This window comes from Natator depressus, chromosome 4, assembly GCF_965152275.1.
Source record: "Natator depressus isolate rNatDep1 chromosome 4, rNatDep2.hap1, whole genome shotgun sequence".
NCBI classification, from domain to species: Eukaryota; Metazoa; Chordata; order Testudines; family Cheloniidae; genus Natator; species Natator depressus.
Genome location: NC_134237.1, coordinates 88,341,125 through 88,357,601, shown reverse-complemented (window position 1 = coordinate 88,357,601; position 16,477 = coordinate 88,341,125). Strand labels below are relative to the sequence as shown.

The 16,477-nt window shown below is 43.8% G+C and overlaps 1 protein-coding gene across 8 annotated transcripts in view; it reads left to right on the top strand.

Moving 5' to 3' along the window:
- Positions 1–4,833: 4,833 nt before the first annotated feature.
- EXOC1 (exocyst complex component 1) overlaps positions 4,834–16,477 on the top strand; it is a 63,218-nt gene continuing 51,574 nt past the window's right edge. For 7 of the 8 annotated variants that reach the window (XM_074951374.1, XM_074951375.1, XM_074951372.1 and 4 more), the window contains exons 1-3: positions 4,834–5,019; positions 12,548–12,681; positions 14,122–14,252. In XM_074951374.1, coding sequence (XP_074807475.1) covers positions 12,558–12,681; positions 14,122–14,252 — 255 coding nt within the window. In that variant the 5' untranslated portion in view covers positions 4,834–5,019; positions 12,548–12,557. Of the gene's footprint in view, positions 5,020–5,281; positions 5,435–12,547; positions 12,682–14,121; positions 14,253–16,477 lie in introns of those variants that run through there. The other variant, XM_074951373.1, reaches the window with a different exon arrangement.

The window sequence follows — 16,477 nt, the reverse complement described above, 5'->3', positions numbered from 1 at the left end:
CAACTGCTGGAAATGGCCCACCTTGATTATCACAAAAGGTCCCCCCCCCCGCTCTCCTGCTGGTAATAGCTCACCTTAAGTGATCACTCTCATTACAGTGTGTATGGTAATACGCATTGTTTCATGTCCTCTATGTATATATATCTCCCCACTGTATTTTCCCCTGAATGCATCCGATGAAGTGAGCTGTAGCTCACCAAAGCTTATGCTCAAATAAATTTGTTAGTCTCTAAGGTGCCACAAGTCCTCCTTTTCTTTTTGAGAATACAGACTAACACGGCTGCTACTCTGAAACCTGTCAGCATGATGCTAGTGATTCTACAGTCTGTGCAGGAAAAATTATAGCAGAGGTTATAATTTCAACTCCTTATTTTTTATATAAAATGTTTTTAGGATAAAAATTTTCATCAACTCAGTAGAAGAAGGATATTCCTAGAAATTTTGAAGGGAACTAAGTTAACATTTAACTTAAAGACAGAAAAACAATTAGGTGAGGTATTCCTTTCGCATTCAAAATGTTTGTATTTTTTCCTCTCTGGTAACTAAACTGTCTTTGAATGTGCAATTAAACTAATATGGGGTTGCACCAGCTATTCCATAGTTCAGGTTGCCACTGAATTTCCATGGTAAGCCTGATATTGCCATTCTCCACTCTAATATCCATAAAAGAATAGTATGCTAAAATCTAATAGTGTGGGTCTTGGACTGAGGTAGAATATTTCTACCACATTTGAAGTGAATCGGACAATGGAAGAGTCCAAGTTGCCCTCACCAATCTTATTTCAGGTCCTTGTTCGCGTTGCACATGAGAATAGATTTATGTCATCCCACCTACCCTCCCAGTATGGCCCAGAGCTCTCCCCTTACTACTCTTCTTCCTGTCATATGGATACTCCAACTCTATACATTTTCACAATATAAATTAAAGACCTCCTCGTATCTTCTCCCAACATTAACTGAAGGTTGTACTGTGTCATTAAAGAACATAATGTCACAAGGGCAAAGTTAAAATTGGTATAGCAAGATGTAAGGGTCCCTCAGCCCACCTATAGAATGAGAGCATGGGTAGAGAGGTAAAAGTGTTGTGCATGCCTTAAAAGAGACTCTCATAATGTTTTTGTGTTAAAATATGTAACCCTGTGCATTAACTCATTCTAGAGGTTGTTGTTTTGTTTTTGTGGCAATAGAATTAAGAGTCTGAAGTTAGAAAAACTTGGAATTTAAAAAAATGATTATATGACTAATATAGTGCTGAAGCTGCACGCAAATTCTATGCAATCTTTTACAGGCACTTTGTCCAGTCTGTTATAGATCCTACCAGAGACAGTTATATTTTGTGGTTAGTGTGAGAAATTATCAGATTGTAAATTTTCTTTTAACCTTGCCCCTCATGAATGATACATTATAGAAGATGTACACAGTATATTGTTTTATGAGTTACAAACACAAGATATATCCACCTAGAAGCATATCCCTTGATACTGCTTCAACTGTTTCAGTCAATTAACAAAACAGTATACGAAGGATGACGCTGTAGATTTTTAAGTTAAAGTCCACAGGTATTGACAATTAGACCATCATAAGAATAAGTCTCGAGGTACTTATCAAAGCTTAGCACAAAATGTTTATGTGTCATAGTGTCATCATGTCATCATGTATCACTGTAGCTGGACCTTTTGTGCAATGACAGAAGTAATGGATTATTTAAAACTATTCACTGCCAGTAACTTGGAAGAATTTCAGTCATATCTCAGCTCTTCATGAATGAGAGACTTGCAGAGCTGTGAGAATATGATTCTATTTCCACTGGAGGTAGGACAAGAAATAATGGGCTTAATCTGCAGCAAGGGACACTCAAGTTAGATATAAGGAAAAACTTTCTAACTCTCACTCTCAGGGTAGTTAAACTCTGGATTAAGCTTCCAAGGGAGGTTGTGGAATCCCCTGTCACTGGAGGTTTTTAAGAACAGGCTGGACAAACACCTGTCAGGGATGTTTTAGGTTTATGTGTGGCCCTGCCTCAGTGCAGGGGGCTGGACTTGATGACCTCTTGAGGTCCTTTCCAGCCCTATATTTCTGTGATTCTATGAAAATTTATGCAACCAATGGTAAATATGAATGAGGTTTACTGACCACAAAGAGATGCTCACTCACAGTACAGACCAAATTGCAATCACCTCATCAAAGGTGATAGGAGTTGTATACAAAAGTCTGAGGCAGAATTTGGACTAAGGATGTAAGGGTTTAACCAGTTAACTGATAAGCTTGATGCTTATCAGTTTCTGTTTATGGTTAAACTCCGCCCAGGGTCCTGGCTGCCGCCCCGCTTGCCCGGGATTCCTCTGGGCTACCAGCCCCACGCCCGAGGTCTTGGCTGCTGCCCTGCATCCCAGTGCACCTGGGTCCGTCCCAGATGGGGTCCCGGCTGCCGGGGTCTGGCCTGGCTATCAGCTCCATGGCTGGGGTCCCGGCTGCCACCCTGCTGCTGCCCGGCATCCCGGCACGCCCGGGGTCCCTCTGGGCTGCCAGCCCTGTGGCTGGGGTCTGTCCCGGCTGCCGGGACCCTGGGCATGCTGGTATGCTGGGCGGCGGCAGGGCCCCAGATGCGGGGGCAGCAGCAGGGATCCCTGGGCGTGGCAACAGCAGCGGAGCCCCACCTAAAACATAACACCCCTCTATACCCCTCCACACCCCTAGTTTCCCAGGTAAACGTTTAACCATTACACGGTTACTGTTTTTATATGTTATTTATATCCCTAATTTGGACATCATTTTTCATTGTATTACTGTGATCCTATCAGATCTAATTAGCTATACATGTTTGCGTTGAGTCTGTCTTTGAAAGGACAAAATCCAAATCCTAGGTGTTGCAGGTGTGAGTGATTCTGTGTCACATTTCCCCCTGAATTAGTACTGATGCTAGAGGACTCTGAGCTGCTGAAGATGCTTTCTGATTAGACGTAAAGCCAAAGTCCTGAACACTTATGGTTATTAAAGTTTCTATGGTATTCTTTGCAAACAAAGGGGTTTTAATTCGGAAGTACTGAACAAATTCCAAATCAGGTAATTCCCTTGCAGTTTTAATGGGATATGGACTTCTTCACTTCTTATCCTGAACTGTTGTGTAGAGTTGCAAAGTACTGTTAAATAACTTCTGCTTTCAACCCCACATGATAATCTGCTTTTCCGTTATGTGTAATGTGAACCTTGTGCCCCTTGCCTATCTGAAACTGGGGCTGTAAAGTGATTTGAGATCCTTATGTGAAAAATGATAGAAGTGCATTATTTACTTTGTGTTTCGTGGCAATTTTCAAGTTAAAAACCTATGTTCTTCTGTACATTATAAGGATTGTAGTAACCCAATTTTCAGATCAACTCTACAGAGAAGTTGTGCAATATGTCTTTCACATGCAACTTACTTAACACTATTTTATAACAGCACAGACTAATTAGTTTTAAAAGAAGAGGCAGAAGTAGTACATGCTGCACTTAAAACTGTGCCAAAAGGTCAGTGGCTGTAGATCAGTGAAAAAGGATCCAGAGTTGATCAGATACTGCTGTTTTTAACCACTCTGTGTTGTTTAGTTTTACATTTCACCATTTAACAATTGTATTTAAGTTTAGTTCTTCAAACTTTCACCTTGCTTCTGAGGAAACCTTCACCAAGAGAGTGTTAGAGAAGTGATACTCAAGCCTCGTCATACTCCCAAATTTAACTTACAATACCAGCTTAGCTGGATGTTTTATTTAAGTGACCAGCATAACAGCTCTTAGCTGTCCCTGTCATGAAGCCAGCTGATGATACACAAACATCATACACTTCAATATGCAATCAACTTTGCTTTTGTTGCATCCTACATTACATCCCTCTCTTGTCTGCTTGGTTGCAAACTCTTTGGGGCAGGGACTTTGTCTTCATATTTGCAGGTAAAGCAGCTACTACACTGATAGTGCTGCATAAAGAACAAGGTTAACAATGACAGGTTTAAGAGTGGTAGCCGTGTTAGTCTGTATCTGCAAAAACAATGAGGAGTTCTTGTGGCACCTTAGAGACTAACACATTTATTTGGGCATAAGCTTTCTTGGGCTAAAACCCACTTCATCAGATGCATAGAGTGAAAAATACAGTAAGCAGTATATATATTACAGCACACGAAAAGATGGGAGTTGTCTTACGGGGGGGGGGGGGTCAGTGCTAGGAAGGCCAATTCAATTAAGGTGGAAGTAGCCTATTCTCAACAGTTGACAAGAAGGGGTGAATATCAACAGAGGGAAAATTACTTTTGTTTATAATATTTCACTTGCCATTATGACTCAGAGTTAACCGGCCAGTGAGATGAAGGGGGCAGTTCTCCCTTCTTAGGGTGATGATGGTGTCAGGCTGCACGCAGGCTCAGGAGATGGCAGGCACTCCAGTATCACCTGCCAAGGGGCTTCTAGTCAGCAAAAGGGCTAGAAAGTTAATTTTTTAACATATAAATTCCGTAAAAAGCAATGGTGCTGCTGACAGGTGCCCTGGGGGCCTGCCTCGGGCCTGATGATCCTGTTGCCCTAGTTTAGTTCCCCCTCCCCACGCCGGACTCAGGACCTCTCCCCCTGCCTCCCACAGTCCCAGATCAGCTGTGCCACCCTTCCCCTTCATTCCCCCCTCCCCCCCGCTGACCCAAGAGGAGCCACGCCCCCTGCCGCCTGCCTGGCCTCCTATTTGCTCGCTCCATCGCCCTCCCCACTTCCTTGCCGAGCGCGGCGAGGACAGTGGTGACCGGGCGGTTGCTCCAGCCCGCCGAGAGGGGTCGCCCTGTCCAGCGAGAGCCTCCCTTAGGAGACTGCGGTGTTTCCGGGCCGCCCTAGGCACGTGACAGGAAGAGGAAGCCGCTGCGGTTCCCTGTTGCGCGGCAGCGGCCGGGTCTTTGCGAGCTGCGGTGACGGCTGCGGCGTTAAATGGGCTGGAGGCGGAGCCGCTGCGCCCTGAGGAGGAGACACGCCCCTGTCCTTGCGCTCGCCTGCCCGGGCCCCGCGGTAAGGGGGAGTTGGCCCCGGTAACCCCGCTCCGCGCAGAGACCGGGCAGCACCGCCCCCTGCGGCTCTAGCTGCGAACAGCCCCCGCCCCGTGTGTCAGTGCCCGGTCCCCGCCGCGGCGGCGCCGCGCCCGCGTCTCTGGTCTGGAGGGGCGGCCCCGCTCTCCCTGACCGCCAGGCGCCCGGCCACCAGCGGCGTTTCGTCCCCCGCGCCCCCGCAGTCACGGCGGTGACCAGCACTGATTCCGGCCGGGCCCCGCGAGCAGAGGCCGTCGCTGCCTGCGGGCGCCTCGCGGCTGTAACAGGTGTCCCCTGGCACCGCGCGCGGGTCGAGGGCCGCGGTCCCCGCCGGGCCAGTCTGACAGCGCTCTGCGCAGTCCGCCTCGCACCTTCCCACACCAACAAGGAAAAACGATGTAAGGAAATGGTGGTAAAGCCAGCGGGGCCCGGGGCTCGGAGCCTACCTGACGTGGTTCTGTCTGTCTTAAGTGGACTGGATTTACTGTTGTCCGTGTTTCTGTGAGTGGATTTCACAGTTAACGGGAGGCAGGACGTTAGTACTCATGTTGCAGTCTCGGGAGGGGACTCGGTCTGCGCTGGGATAGGGCAGTGCCAGCTACAGGACATTCGCTGTGGGAGCTCAGCATATGTCGTTGTCATGACAGGGCATAAGTTAAAAGCCAGGGACATGCTGTTAATTATACGTTGCATACACTCTTTTGCATCTAGCGCAGAAGACATTCCTTGTTCCTTGGAAGGCATTCCAGTTAAATAGGCTATTTGTAACTTTCTCAGGGCAGGGACTGTTTCTTCTAGTGTGTGCATACTGGCAGGGCTTAGTAAATAGACTTGTCTGACACTCACTCTGCTTATTGAAGGTTTTCCGTGTAGTTTTTGTTGTTGTGATATTGAAGTGCTTCGCAGGTAAATTAGATCTGTGAGGTGATTACATGAAGACAAGTAGGGTGTCATCTGCTCTTCCCCTTTTCGTCATAGGGAGGCTCTGAATGGAAACTGGCTTTTTCAGACTCTGGATTGGTCTCTGTTTCGGAAGAATCTTATGAGAGGAGATTAAAAAAGCTTGGCTTGTTTAATGTAGCAAAATGAAGGCTGAGTGGGGATATGACTGTTCTGTCTAAATATATCCGGGGAGACATCAGGTAGGGAGAAGAGCTATTTAAGCTAAGGGACAATGATGGAGCAAGGACATATAGGTATAACCTGGCCATGAATAAATTTAGTTTGGAAAGTAGAATAAGGTTTCTAACCATTAGAGGAGTGAGGTTCTGGAACAGCCTCCCAGTAGGAGTAGTGGGGGCAAACAGCCTAACTAGTTTTAAGATGGAGCTTGATAAATTTATGAATGGGAGTATATGATGGGGTTGCCTGTGATAGCAGAGAACTGGATTCAATGCCTCAGGAGTCCTATATTCCTAACTCCTCTCAAAGCTTGTTACTAAGCCAAAAATGCTTTATCTACAGTTCTCTCATACTTCATTTTAGGCTTTGTCAGATGCACTGTCTCAGAAAAGCACATCTGTCTTGTTGGTACGTATATGGAGATGAGATCTCTGATGTAGCTAGGTCCTCCTGGCCCACTGACGTCTTTTAAGATTGGGACCAAGTCCTTGAACTGGTAATAGAAGGTGGACTGTAAAGCCTGTGGAAAGATTGGTGTACAGAGTTGATGTGCTCACCACTCGCCTATCTGACTGAAGAGAGAGAGGCTACGACATTCTGCACAAGTTAAAAAGTCTGTTACTTCCTCTTCTAGCCCCAGATACAGAGTGGCATTAATAATTTACTTCTGGGGGAATTCTGCTCCAAAAAATTAAAAAATCTGCATATTTTATTTGTAATAATAACACAATATAATTGTTCTGATGTCAGTTATTTTGGTTATTTATCTTACTATACAATGGATGGAGAATGGGAGTGGGGAGCATTGGAGGAAATCCCCAAACCTCCTTTGTCTAATAGTCTAATAGTAATTTGTCTAATAGTAATTTGACCCTTTTATTTCTAGTTATTAGTCAACAAATATATGCAGTCATATGCTCAGTGTTACATCTTAGGCAACTGAAGAGCAAGTGAGGGCTGAGGAATCAAACTCACAATTTAAATTAGCTACTGACCATCTCCAGAAAAGTCGGTAGCAAACAGTTCATGGAGCATATTTTGATAGGAAGTGTTTTCAGTCCAAAAATTTAGTCTAATCACTAAAGTACCATAAGCATTTATAAGCCATACTGTCCTTTAAAATAAGACTCCTTTACCCCATTCTGGCAATGTAAAGGAGCCTTAAAACTTTTACACCTGCTTTGTACCCCTGCGGGATTCACAAAGATAACAGGAACAGTTCACTAAGAACAAGTCACTAAATAGGCTGCTATTCTGCTCTGCCTGAGAGGACCAAGACTGCCCCATGCCTACCTCCTCAAAAACAACCCAAAGCCTTTCCCCTCCATGCTGAGTGTGTGTAAGAGGGACAGTGTGTCTTTCTCTGTCACACACATGACTGCCCAACCTCCCTGGTGGTAATTTATGTCTCTACTGGCTTCTCCAGGCACCCAAACTGATCTGCCTGTGCTGCTGGGGAGGGGCACATGACCACTCTCGAGGCTTCCCAATCAGAAGTCATTTTTCTGCAGGGAAGTAAAGAAATCTGCCTGGGATGTGAATTCTGCACACATGCAGTGATGCAGAATTCCCCCAGGAGTAATCATTCTGGAGGTGATTAAACTTGTGGATTCTTGTAGTCAAATCCTTGTCCAGAAGGAAAGGCTCCCATTTCTTAGCTTGATGAATGTGGATTATTTTGCCACTGGGAATCTAGATCTAATGAAGAGTCTAGCAGGACTCAAGATTTTGCACCGCTTGAAGTGAAGAAAGCAGGGGCAGGGCCAGACTCTCAGTTATTCCTTCAAATCAGTTCCCCTTTTCTGATCAGTGTTACTTTGGTTTTGCTTGAGTTGAGCTTGTCATCTTTCTTTTATTCAGGAGCATGTGTAGGCATCCTTCTGGTAGCATTGGTTGTGTCTGAGGAAAATGACAATGTAGAGCTGGATTTAATCTAGGTGGTGTTAGCAGTGGAGTCTATAGCATCTTGCTAGACATTGATGTGATCTCACATACATACTGGAAGAGAGGAGAAGGGCAGCTCCGAAGACTTTTTAGGCAAGATGATTATGGAAGAGAAACAGTTGCTGATTGGTACACTACATGCCATTAGAGAGGAATGATTATTATTGACCCCTATGAGTCCGAGTCATGGACGAGGACCCCATTGTGCTAGGTGCTGTGCAAACACAGTACAAAAAGACAATCCTTGGCCCAAGGAGCTTACAGTCTAAATACAAGACGAGACAACATATGGATGTAGACAGATGGAGTACAAGGAGACAATGAGACAATATTGGTCATAAGCAGTGGTTACAACACACAAGCACCCTGTCGTCAAGGGTTGTTGGGGGGGGGGGGGGTTTGTAGGCATCACAGCAAGGGAGAGTTCTGAGGAGGGATTTGAAGGAAGATAATGGGGTAGCTTTGTGAATGTTTATGGTGAGCTCTTCCTAAGCACGACGGGGAGTTATGTGAGAAAGCACAAAGGGGCTTATTTGAAAACTTAACAAATGAGTTATGGAGGCCAGCTGGCATCATGGGCCAATTGGAGGTGAGCACTGATAGCAAATGAAAGACAGACAGGGTGAGGATTGACTGTGAAGGGGCTTGAAAGTAGAAATGAGCCATTTGTTGGATATGCTAGAGGAGGGGGAACCAGGGGTGGGATGTAAAGAGGAGTAACGTTGTCGACATTGCGGTGCTGCATTGTCTCCTTTAGCTATGTTGGATTAACCACACTTCATAGTGAACTACATTAAAAATTACAGAGAGGTCAAGTAGAATGAATATCCTATCTTTACTCTGCTGTCTACACTGGCTTCCCATTGAATACTGAGTCAGGTTCCAGGCAATCAATCTTCAAGGCATATAATGGCTGGTTCACAGCTCCTCTCCTCAGGCACAACAGTTAGTTTTTCAAATTCTCTCTAAATGCAGGAATTTGTTTTTAGGTGTTTCACAAAGTATCTGATGGGATATTTTATTCTTGAAGGGGAACTCACATCTTGCAGTACCATGAAGATATCCAGCATTTAATTGACCTCTATAAACATCATATAATATCAAGGTGCACTGCATAAATGTGGTAGCAGAGTGCAGGCTGAATTTTGGAGTGAAGGCTGGGACTATAACGAAGATTACCTTCAGCTTGGCATTGGGCACTAACTTGAACTCTCGCTGAGGTCCAGAAGCAACATCCTGTTTGATATGAGACGTCTGGTTGGACTGGTTCAAAGACTCCGATGAGCTATTTGAAAGAATATCTCTCTATTCTGGGATCATTTGAATTCTGGGTCAAAGCCCCTAACAAGCACTGGAAGTAAAAATACTGTTTTTCTTTTAATACACTACTCAATTGTCTCGTGGCATCACCAACAAAAGCAATATGCTGGTCTCATTGAACATTCAACAATAAATGCTATTAGTATTTGTGTGGTTTTAAAATAAAGAAATTAATGAGAAGCAAACTTGTTTGCAGCAGTAAGATGTTTAATAGTACAGAATGGCTATATATATATATATATATATATATATATATTATATAAAGGTTTTTATCATAATTCTTCTTCCACTCACCCATATGCTCCCTCTCACTTTTGTCTGTCTTCACGGTAATGTGAGTTGAACCATTAAAAATTGTTTCAAATGGGTGTATCTCTGGTTTCTCTGGTCACTGGGAAACTGAAGTCCTTTCCTTGGTCAGGAGAATTAGACAAAAAACTAAAATGTCTGTTCTTTTGAGTAGGTATCCATGTGGATCCTTATCTAAGTGTGCATGCACCTCGTGCGCAAAATTGGAATTTTTGAAAAGGGGTGTACCTTGAGCCAGGCCTGCACTCTGTATGCCCTCATGCCCCATCATCCGAGAGCGTACAGGGCAGAGTGGCTGAAACCCTCCCTCAGTTCCGTGTACCACCTGTGGCAACAAGATGGAACAAGCAGTGACCACCCTTAGTGGTCTTAACAGAATTCTCTCTCTTCCAGTTAGCTAGTGTTAATTACCAACAACTTCCCTTTTTAATTTTATTCCCCCCTCAAAAAAGTTTTTTTTTTTTTTAAATCTGTTTTTGCCTTGTTCTTTCCGCCAGTGCTTCAAGCCTAAAATGGAGATTCAAAGCCCATGGACTTCAAACTATGCCCACCCTGAACAAACTCGGTCTGCTTACATGTTGCCTTAGCTGCCGCTGTTTTTGTCTTGGTGACAGCTGGGTGTCACACCACTGCTCGGTGTGCCGTTCTCTTTGGACCAGGAGAAGAAAATCCAGGGGTACTCGGTTGAAGTTGTCCCTTTTCGAACAATCGATAAAACAAACATAATTCCTTAAAGGGAATTGATGTCCTACAAAGACATTGATCACTTTTTAGATACAAGGAATTTGGTCCCAAAAGGATGTGAATAAACATATAAACCTTCTAGAATTATGAGCAATCAAACTTGCATAGCATTCCTACCTGTTCCAAAGAATTTCACCATGTAGGTTTTCAGACTATGTAATACGTTACAGATGTGTTAAAAATCAAGGAGTTGCCTATTGATTACTCCTTTGCCAGGAGGCAATCAAGTTATGAATGTGGTACTGACAAAATGGGATAACCCTTAGCTGCTCTGCATCTTCCAGGTGTCAGCAACTATCAAGCAGACTTCCTAAGTAGACAATCTGTTACCAACCATATGTGGTCTCTGAAGAGCTCCACTATCATATCAATATTTCACCAGTGGGGGAAATCCCATTATATACCTGTTTGCCACAAAAGAGAACACGCACTGTCTAGGCTTGTCCAAGGGAAGCATGAGCCCAGGATCCTTCTTTGTACCATGGCATCAAGGTCTTGTATGGATTTCTGCCGTTTGCCCTGATACCCAGGCCAGTATGGCAAATCAGAGAGGATGCAGCCATGCTGATCCTGGTAGCTCCATATTGGTTAAGATAATTCTGGTTACTAGATCTCCTTGGGATCTCTATTTAGTCTGTAATAGCACCTCCAGACTAGTATCTCAGACCCAAGGTCAGATACTTCACCCAGAACCAAAATTGTTGCATCTGACAGACTGGATGTTGGCTGGTTGAATGCTACTGACAGTTTGCTACAAGTTCAAGAAATCCTACTGAAAAGCAGGAAGCTCTCCATGAGGAAAACTTATTTCTCTAAATAGAAAAGATTTTCAGTTTGGGCAGCTAAGTGCAACCTTGACACATTGAAGGTCTCCATATCTATAATCCTTGATTATATTCTGCATTTAATTCCATTAAGGTATACCTTGCAGTGAATTTGGCGTGCCTACCCTACACATAGCTGATTCAAACATAGTTTTCTCTCCATTGTATCCAGATTTTTAAAGGGGTTACTTTATTTTCCTTACAAACTCATGGAGCCCCCTCTTTAAGCCTCTCTCAATTCTTTACACCACTTTATTCTCTAGAAGGCTCAGCAAACTAACAAGCTGTCATCACTAACCCTCACACAATGTTTCACAGAGATAAGGTGGTGTTGAGACCTCATCCCAAATCTGACACAATTTTACGAATAATCTATTAATCTCTTTTTCTTTCTGAAATCTCATTCTTCTCCATGGAAAGAAAACCCTCCACACCTTGGAAGTTTCAAGGGACTTGTTATGTTTTGATAGAACAAAGCCCTTTAGACAGACATTCTGCTGCCATAAGTAGCATTTCAAAGGGGCAGGCCATTTTTTTCCAAGAGCATACCTAAATGTATTATCCAGTGTATTTCAATCGTGTTTGTAGGGAGAGGTGTACCAGCAATCGGAGATCACAGGCTGCCTCCTCTGCATGCTTTAGAAATATTCCCCATATCTGAGATCAGCAAGACTATGTGGAGTAATCCCCTTTTGTTAAATCCTATGCCCTTGACCTGGCTGTAAGATCAGATGCCAAATGTGGTAGGGGTATATTTACAGTCACTGTTTAGTAGTAGTTAGGAATCTCTTCAATCTCACCTTTCAAATGGGGCACTGTTTATTACTTTCAAGATAAATACTCAAAGAGAGAATGGTTACTTACCTTTTATAATGGCTACTGTTCTTTGAGATCTTTTCATTCATCTAATGAGTCATCCTCCTTCCCCACTTTTTCGGCACCCCCTGTACCTGGGATTCTGAATTAGTGAGGGAACTGAGGGACAGCTGAGGCAGCTCTGCCTTTATGCCCTTGGTAGGTGGGGGCACAAGGACATGCATAGTGCAGACATGGCTTAATGGGCAGCACTGTTCAAAAATTCTGATGAGGCGCTTGCACACATAGAGGGGATCCACATAGATGACAACCTCTTGAAGAACCACAGTTACTATCAAGAAAATAACTGCTGTTCTCAGTATTTAACCAGTTCATAAATGTGCTTGAACATTATATTGTACTCAGAATGACTTTTTTAAACCTGTTTTTCAGCTGAGAGAAAATGACTGCAATCAAGCATGCCTTACAGAGGGATATTTTCACTCCAAATGATGAACGTTTATTGAGCATTGTGAATGTGTGCAAAGCAGGCAAAAAGAAGAGAAACTGCTTTTTGTGTGCCACAGGTATGCATGTTGATTGAGAGAGACAGCAAAGTATTTCTTTTCATTGTCTTTGAGTATTTTTCACTTTAAGTATAGTAAAATGAATATTTATATTTAATTTCTTTAAGTGGCAACTGCTTTTCATGTTCAGCCTGTTCCTTTCCTATATAGAGAACATGTACTTCCATTTATTATAAATGGATGGAATCAGTTAGGGTTTAGAGTGAAAATAAATTAGTCATGTTTTCATAACAAAAAAAGCTTTAGTATTAAAGCCCTGCTGGACCCTGCTCCAGGCATCTTCTTAGAAGGAGAGCTTGTCAAGCCAGCCAGTGACCTGAGGGTTTAGGATTTAATTCCCTAAATCCCTAGTTTAGAGGTAGGTAAGAATAGCATTACTGGCTGGGAATGATTTAAGTTCAGCATAGCTGTTTAGGCTCAACACCTTAAATAATGCTGGTTACTTTCAAAGGGAAGGGAGAGGGGCTGGGGTGTACTGATTAGAAGCTGGGGCAGGGAGCTCCGGGGAAATGTGAGTGCTTTAAAGCACAACAAGATAGCACTCACATTTCCCTGGAGCTCCCTGCCCCAGCTTCTAATCAGTACACCCCAGCCCCTCTCCCATCCCTTTGAAAGTAACCAGCATTATTTAAGGTGTTGAGCCTAAACAGCTATGCTGAACTTAAATCATTCCCAGCCAGTAATGCTATTTTAGTCCTTTGTATCTGAGTTTAGTTGCAGGCCTTCCAAGTAGTAGAGACTTCTGGCAAATTAGTGTCAATTTGGCCTAACCCAGAACCCTTGCAAACAAAAACCAAACCACCCCCACCACATAATAACCCTAACCAGAGAGGGAAATTTTATATTCAAACCTGATTCTTCAGTGATTTATTTATTTTTTAACTGTTCCACCCCAATCCTGCGATAATGTAACTGTGGATACTGATTGGGCTACCTATGTTGTAAGCTCTATAGGGCAGGGACTATCTTTTTGGTCTGTATTTGTAGAGCACATAGTGCAATGAGGTCCTGGTCCATAACTGGGGCTCATAGGTGCTATGATAATACAAATTAATAATTAATAATAATATATTATGTCAGGCCCATATTTGTGGGGGGTTTAATTTTGGTTGTGTCAGTCCTTGGTTCTGTTTTACATTATAGATGCAGCTTTGCTCTTTAAACTCATCACTTTATTTTAGGGCTACTATAAGAAAACAAATGCCTACGTCGCACTGTAGCTGATTTTAGAAGTTATGCAGTGATACATATCTGTGTCTGAGATAAAAAATGAAGCCTGTGTCTGGAGGGATCCCTTTACAACACATAGAGACTTTAAGCTAACTGTCTGAAGGGGAAAATCTGTTCAGAATCACAGATGCAAATGTAGACAAGAAGTTGACATTACTACTGGTTAAAATAGCCCCTACTCTTTGCTGAAAGTAATTCTGTACTTAACAGTGACAACAGAACGTCCAGTGCAAGTAAATGTGGTCAAGGTGAAGAAATCTGATAAGGGCGATTTCTACAAAAGACAGACAGCATGGACACTTCGAGATCTTGCTGTTGTTGATGCCAAAGATGCTGTTAAAGTATGTATTTATTCATGCTTGTGTGACCTGTGTTTAGAATGTGTCTCCCTAACTATATAGAGACTTTAAAAGTTTTTCATTCAGAGCTCTGTCGAGTCCAAGTTAACTTCTTAACTGTGAGCTACACAAAGTTTAGATTCTAACGTCACATGAGGGTTGGGAGCTGGGATGGCAGCCATCTGTCCATTTTGCCTGTGCCCTAATCTGCCTTGCCCAAGGGTGTATCTGAACTCCAGTGAGGGGGAGCTAAGCCTGAGGAGCCAGCAGAGCCATGTGATAGTATTCTCAATATCTATTCTACATAGTCTGTCAGAGACATCTCAGATAGATAGATAGAGCTTGGCTTGTATGCAAGAACTTGTGAGAGAATACCACTTGTTTTCCCCAATTTGAGTGCTGTATAAAATCTTTACTCCTCCAAATTCAGGTCCCCCTTGAAATGGACTACCTTTGTAGAATGAAAGCATTACTGCTGATATATAATTCATGCTAGATTTTAAGTAATGCTTGTACCAGAAGGCACTTTGAAACCGTGGTGATGAGCAATATATAAGAACCTAGATAGAGCTGTCTAAAACAAATGTACATGGTAATAAGATACATTTTTGTAAACCATCCCCAAGAAATGAGAACATTAACCCATCTGTTGAAAAGTATATGGCCCTGAGGTATTTTGCCTCTTCATAAATCCTAGATTATGCATGCCCACAACAGTAACTTGGTTTTGGCCCTGGAAAATCATCTCTGTTCTGTAGAAGGTAACTTTTCCTCCTTTCTGTTAAGTATTTCATACCTCAGAACTTGGTGTGTAACTGGAGATGGGAGTGGTGGGGACAAAATGCAGGGCAGGTCTACATTAGAGCACTACATCGGCACAGCTGCACCGCTGTGGTGCATCTGGTGAAGGTGCGCTCTGCTGACAGGACAGCGCTCTTCCGTTGGCATAATTACTCCACCTCTGCAAAAGGCGGAAGCTATGTTGATGGGAGAATGCCTCCTGCCAACGTAGTGCAGGTGTGGACAGCGCTTAAGTCAACGTAACTTCTGTCGCTCAGGGGGTTGTCTTTTTTCACACCCCTGAGCGACGTAAATACATCGACTGAAGTGGTAGTGTAGACCAGCCCACATGTTACTCATTCTTTCTTCCCTTTAATGTTCTGCGTATTGGCATTATATATGAATAATCAAAAAAGTTATTTAGATTAACCGGCTTGTAGAAGATTTCCATCAAGAGTAGGGTGAATACACTTAACTTTATTACTCCTGTAATATATGTTTAACACACATGTTGGTTGTAACTTTTAAGAAGAGTACAATGGGACTGAGTCATCTATCTGCCGCCCTGACCGGGAAAACCGAGAAGTCTGCTGCTTGCCAGGGGCTAAGATTCGCGATGTGACGGAGAGACTGCCGAGACTCATCAAGCCCTCGGATCGCTACCCCTTCCTGCTTCTCCACGTGGCACCAATGATACTGCCAAGAATGACCTTGAGCGGATCACTGCGGACTACGTGGCTCTGGGAAGAAGGATAAAGGAGTTTGAGGCGCAAGTGGTGTTCTCGTCCATCCTCCCCGTGGAAGGAAAAGGCCAGGGCAGGGACCGTCGAATCGTGGAAGTCAACGAATGGCTACGCAGGTGGTGTCGGAGAGAAGGCTTTGGATTCTTTGACCATGGGATGGTGTTCCATGAAGGAGGAGTGCTGGGCAGAGACGGGCTCCATCTTACGAAGAGAGGGAAGAGCATCTTTGCGAGCAGGCTGGCTAACCTAGTAAGGAGGGCTTTAAACTAGGTTCACCGGGGGAAGGAGACCAAAGCCCTGAGGTAAGTGGGAAAATGGGATACCGGGAGGAAGCACAGGCAGGAACGTCTGTGAGGGGAGGGCTCCTGCCTCATACTGAGAACGAGGGGCGATCAGCAGGTTCTCTTAAGTGCTTATATACGAATGCACAAAGCCTTGGAAACAAGCAGGGAGAACTGGAGGTCCTGGTGATGTCAGGGAATTATGACGTGATTGGAATAACAGAGACTTGGTGGGATAACTCACATGACTGGAGTACTGTCATGGATGGTTATAAACTGTTCAGGAAGGACAGGCAGGGCAGAAAAGGTGGGGGAGTAGCACTGTATGTAAGGGAGCAGTATGACTGCTCAGAGCTCTGGTACGAAACTGCAGAAAAACCTGAGTGTCTCTGGATTAAGTTTAGAAGTGTGAGCAACAAGAGTG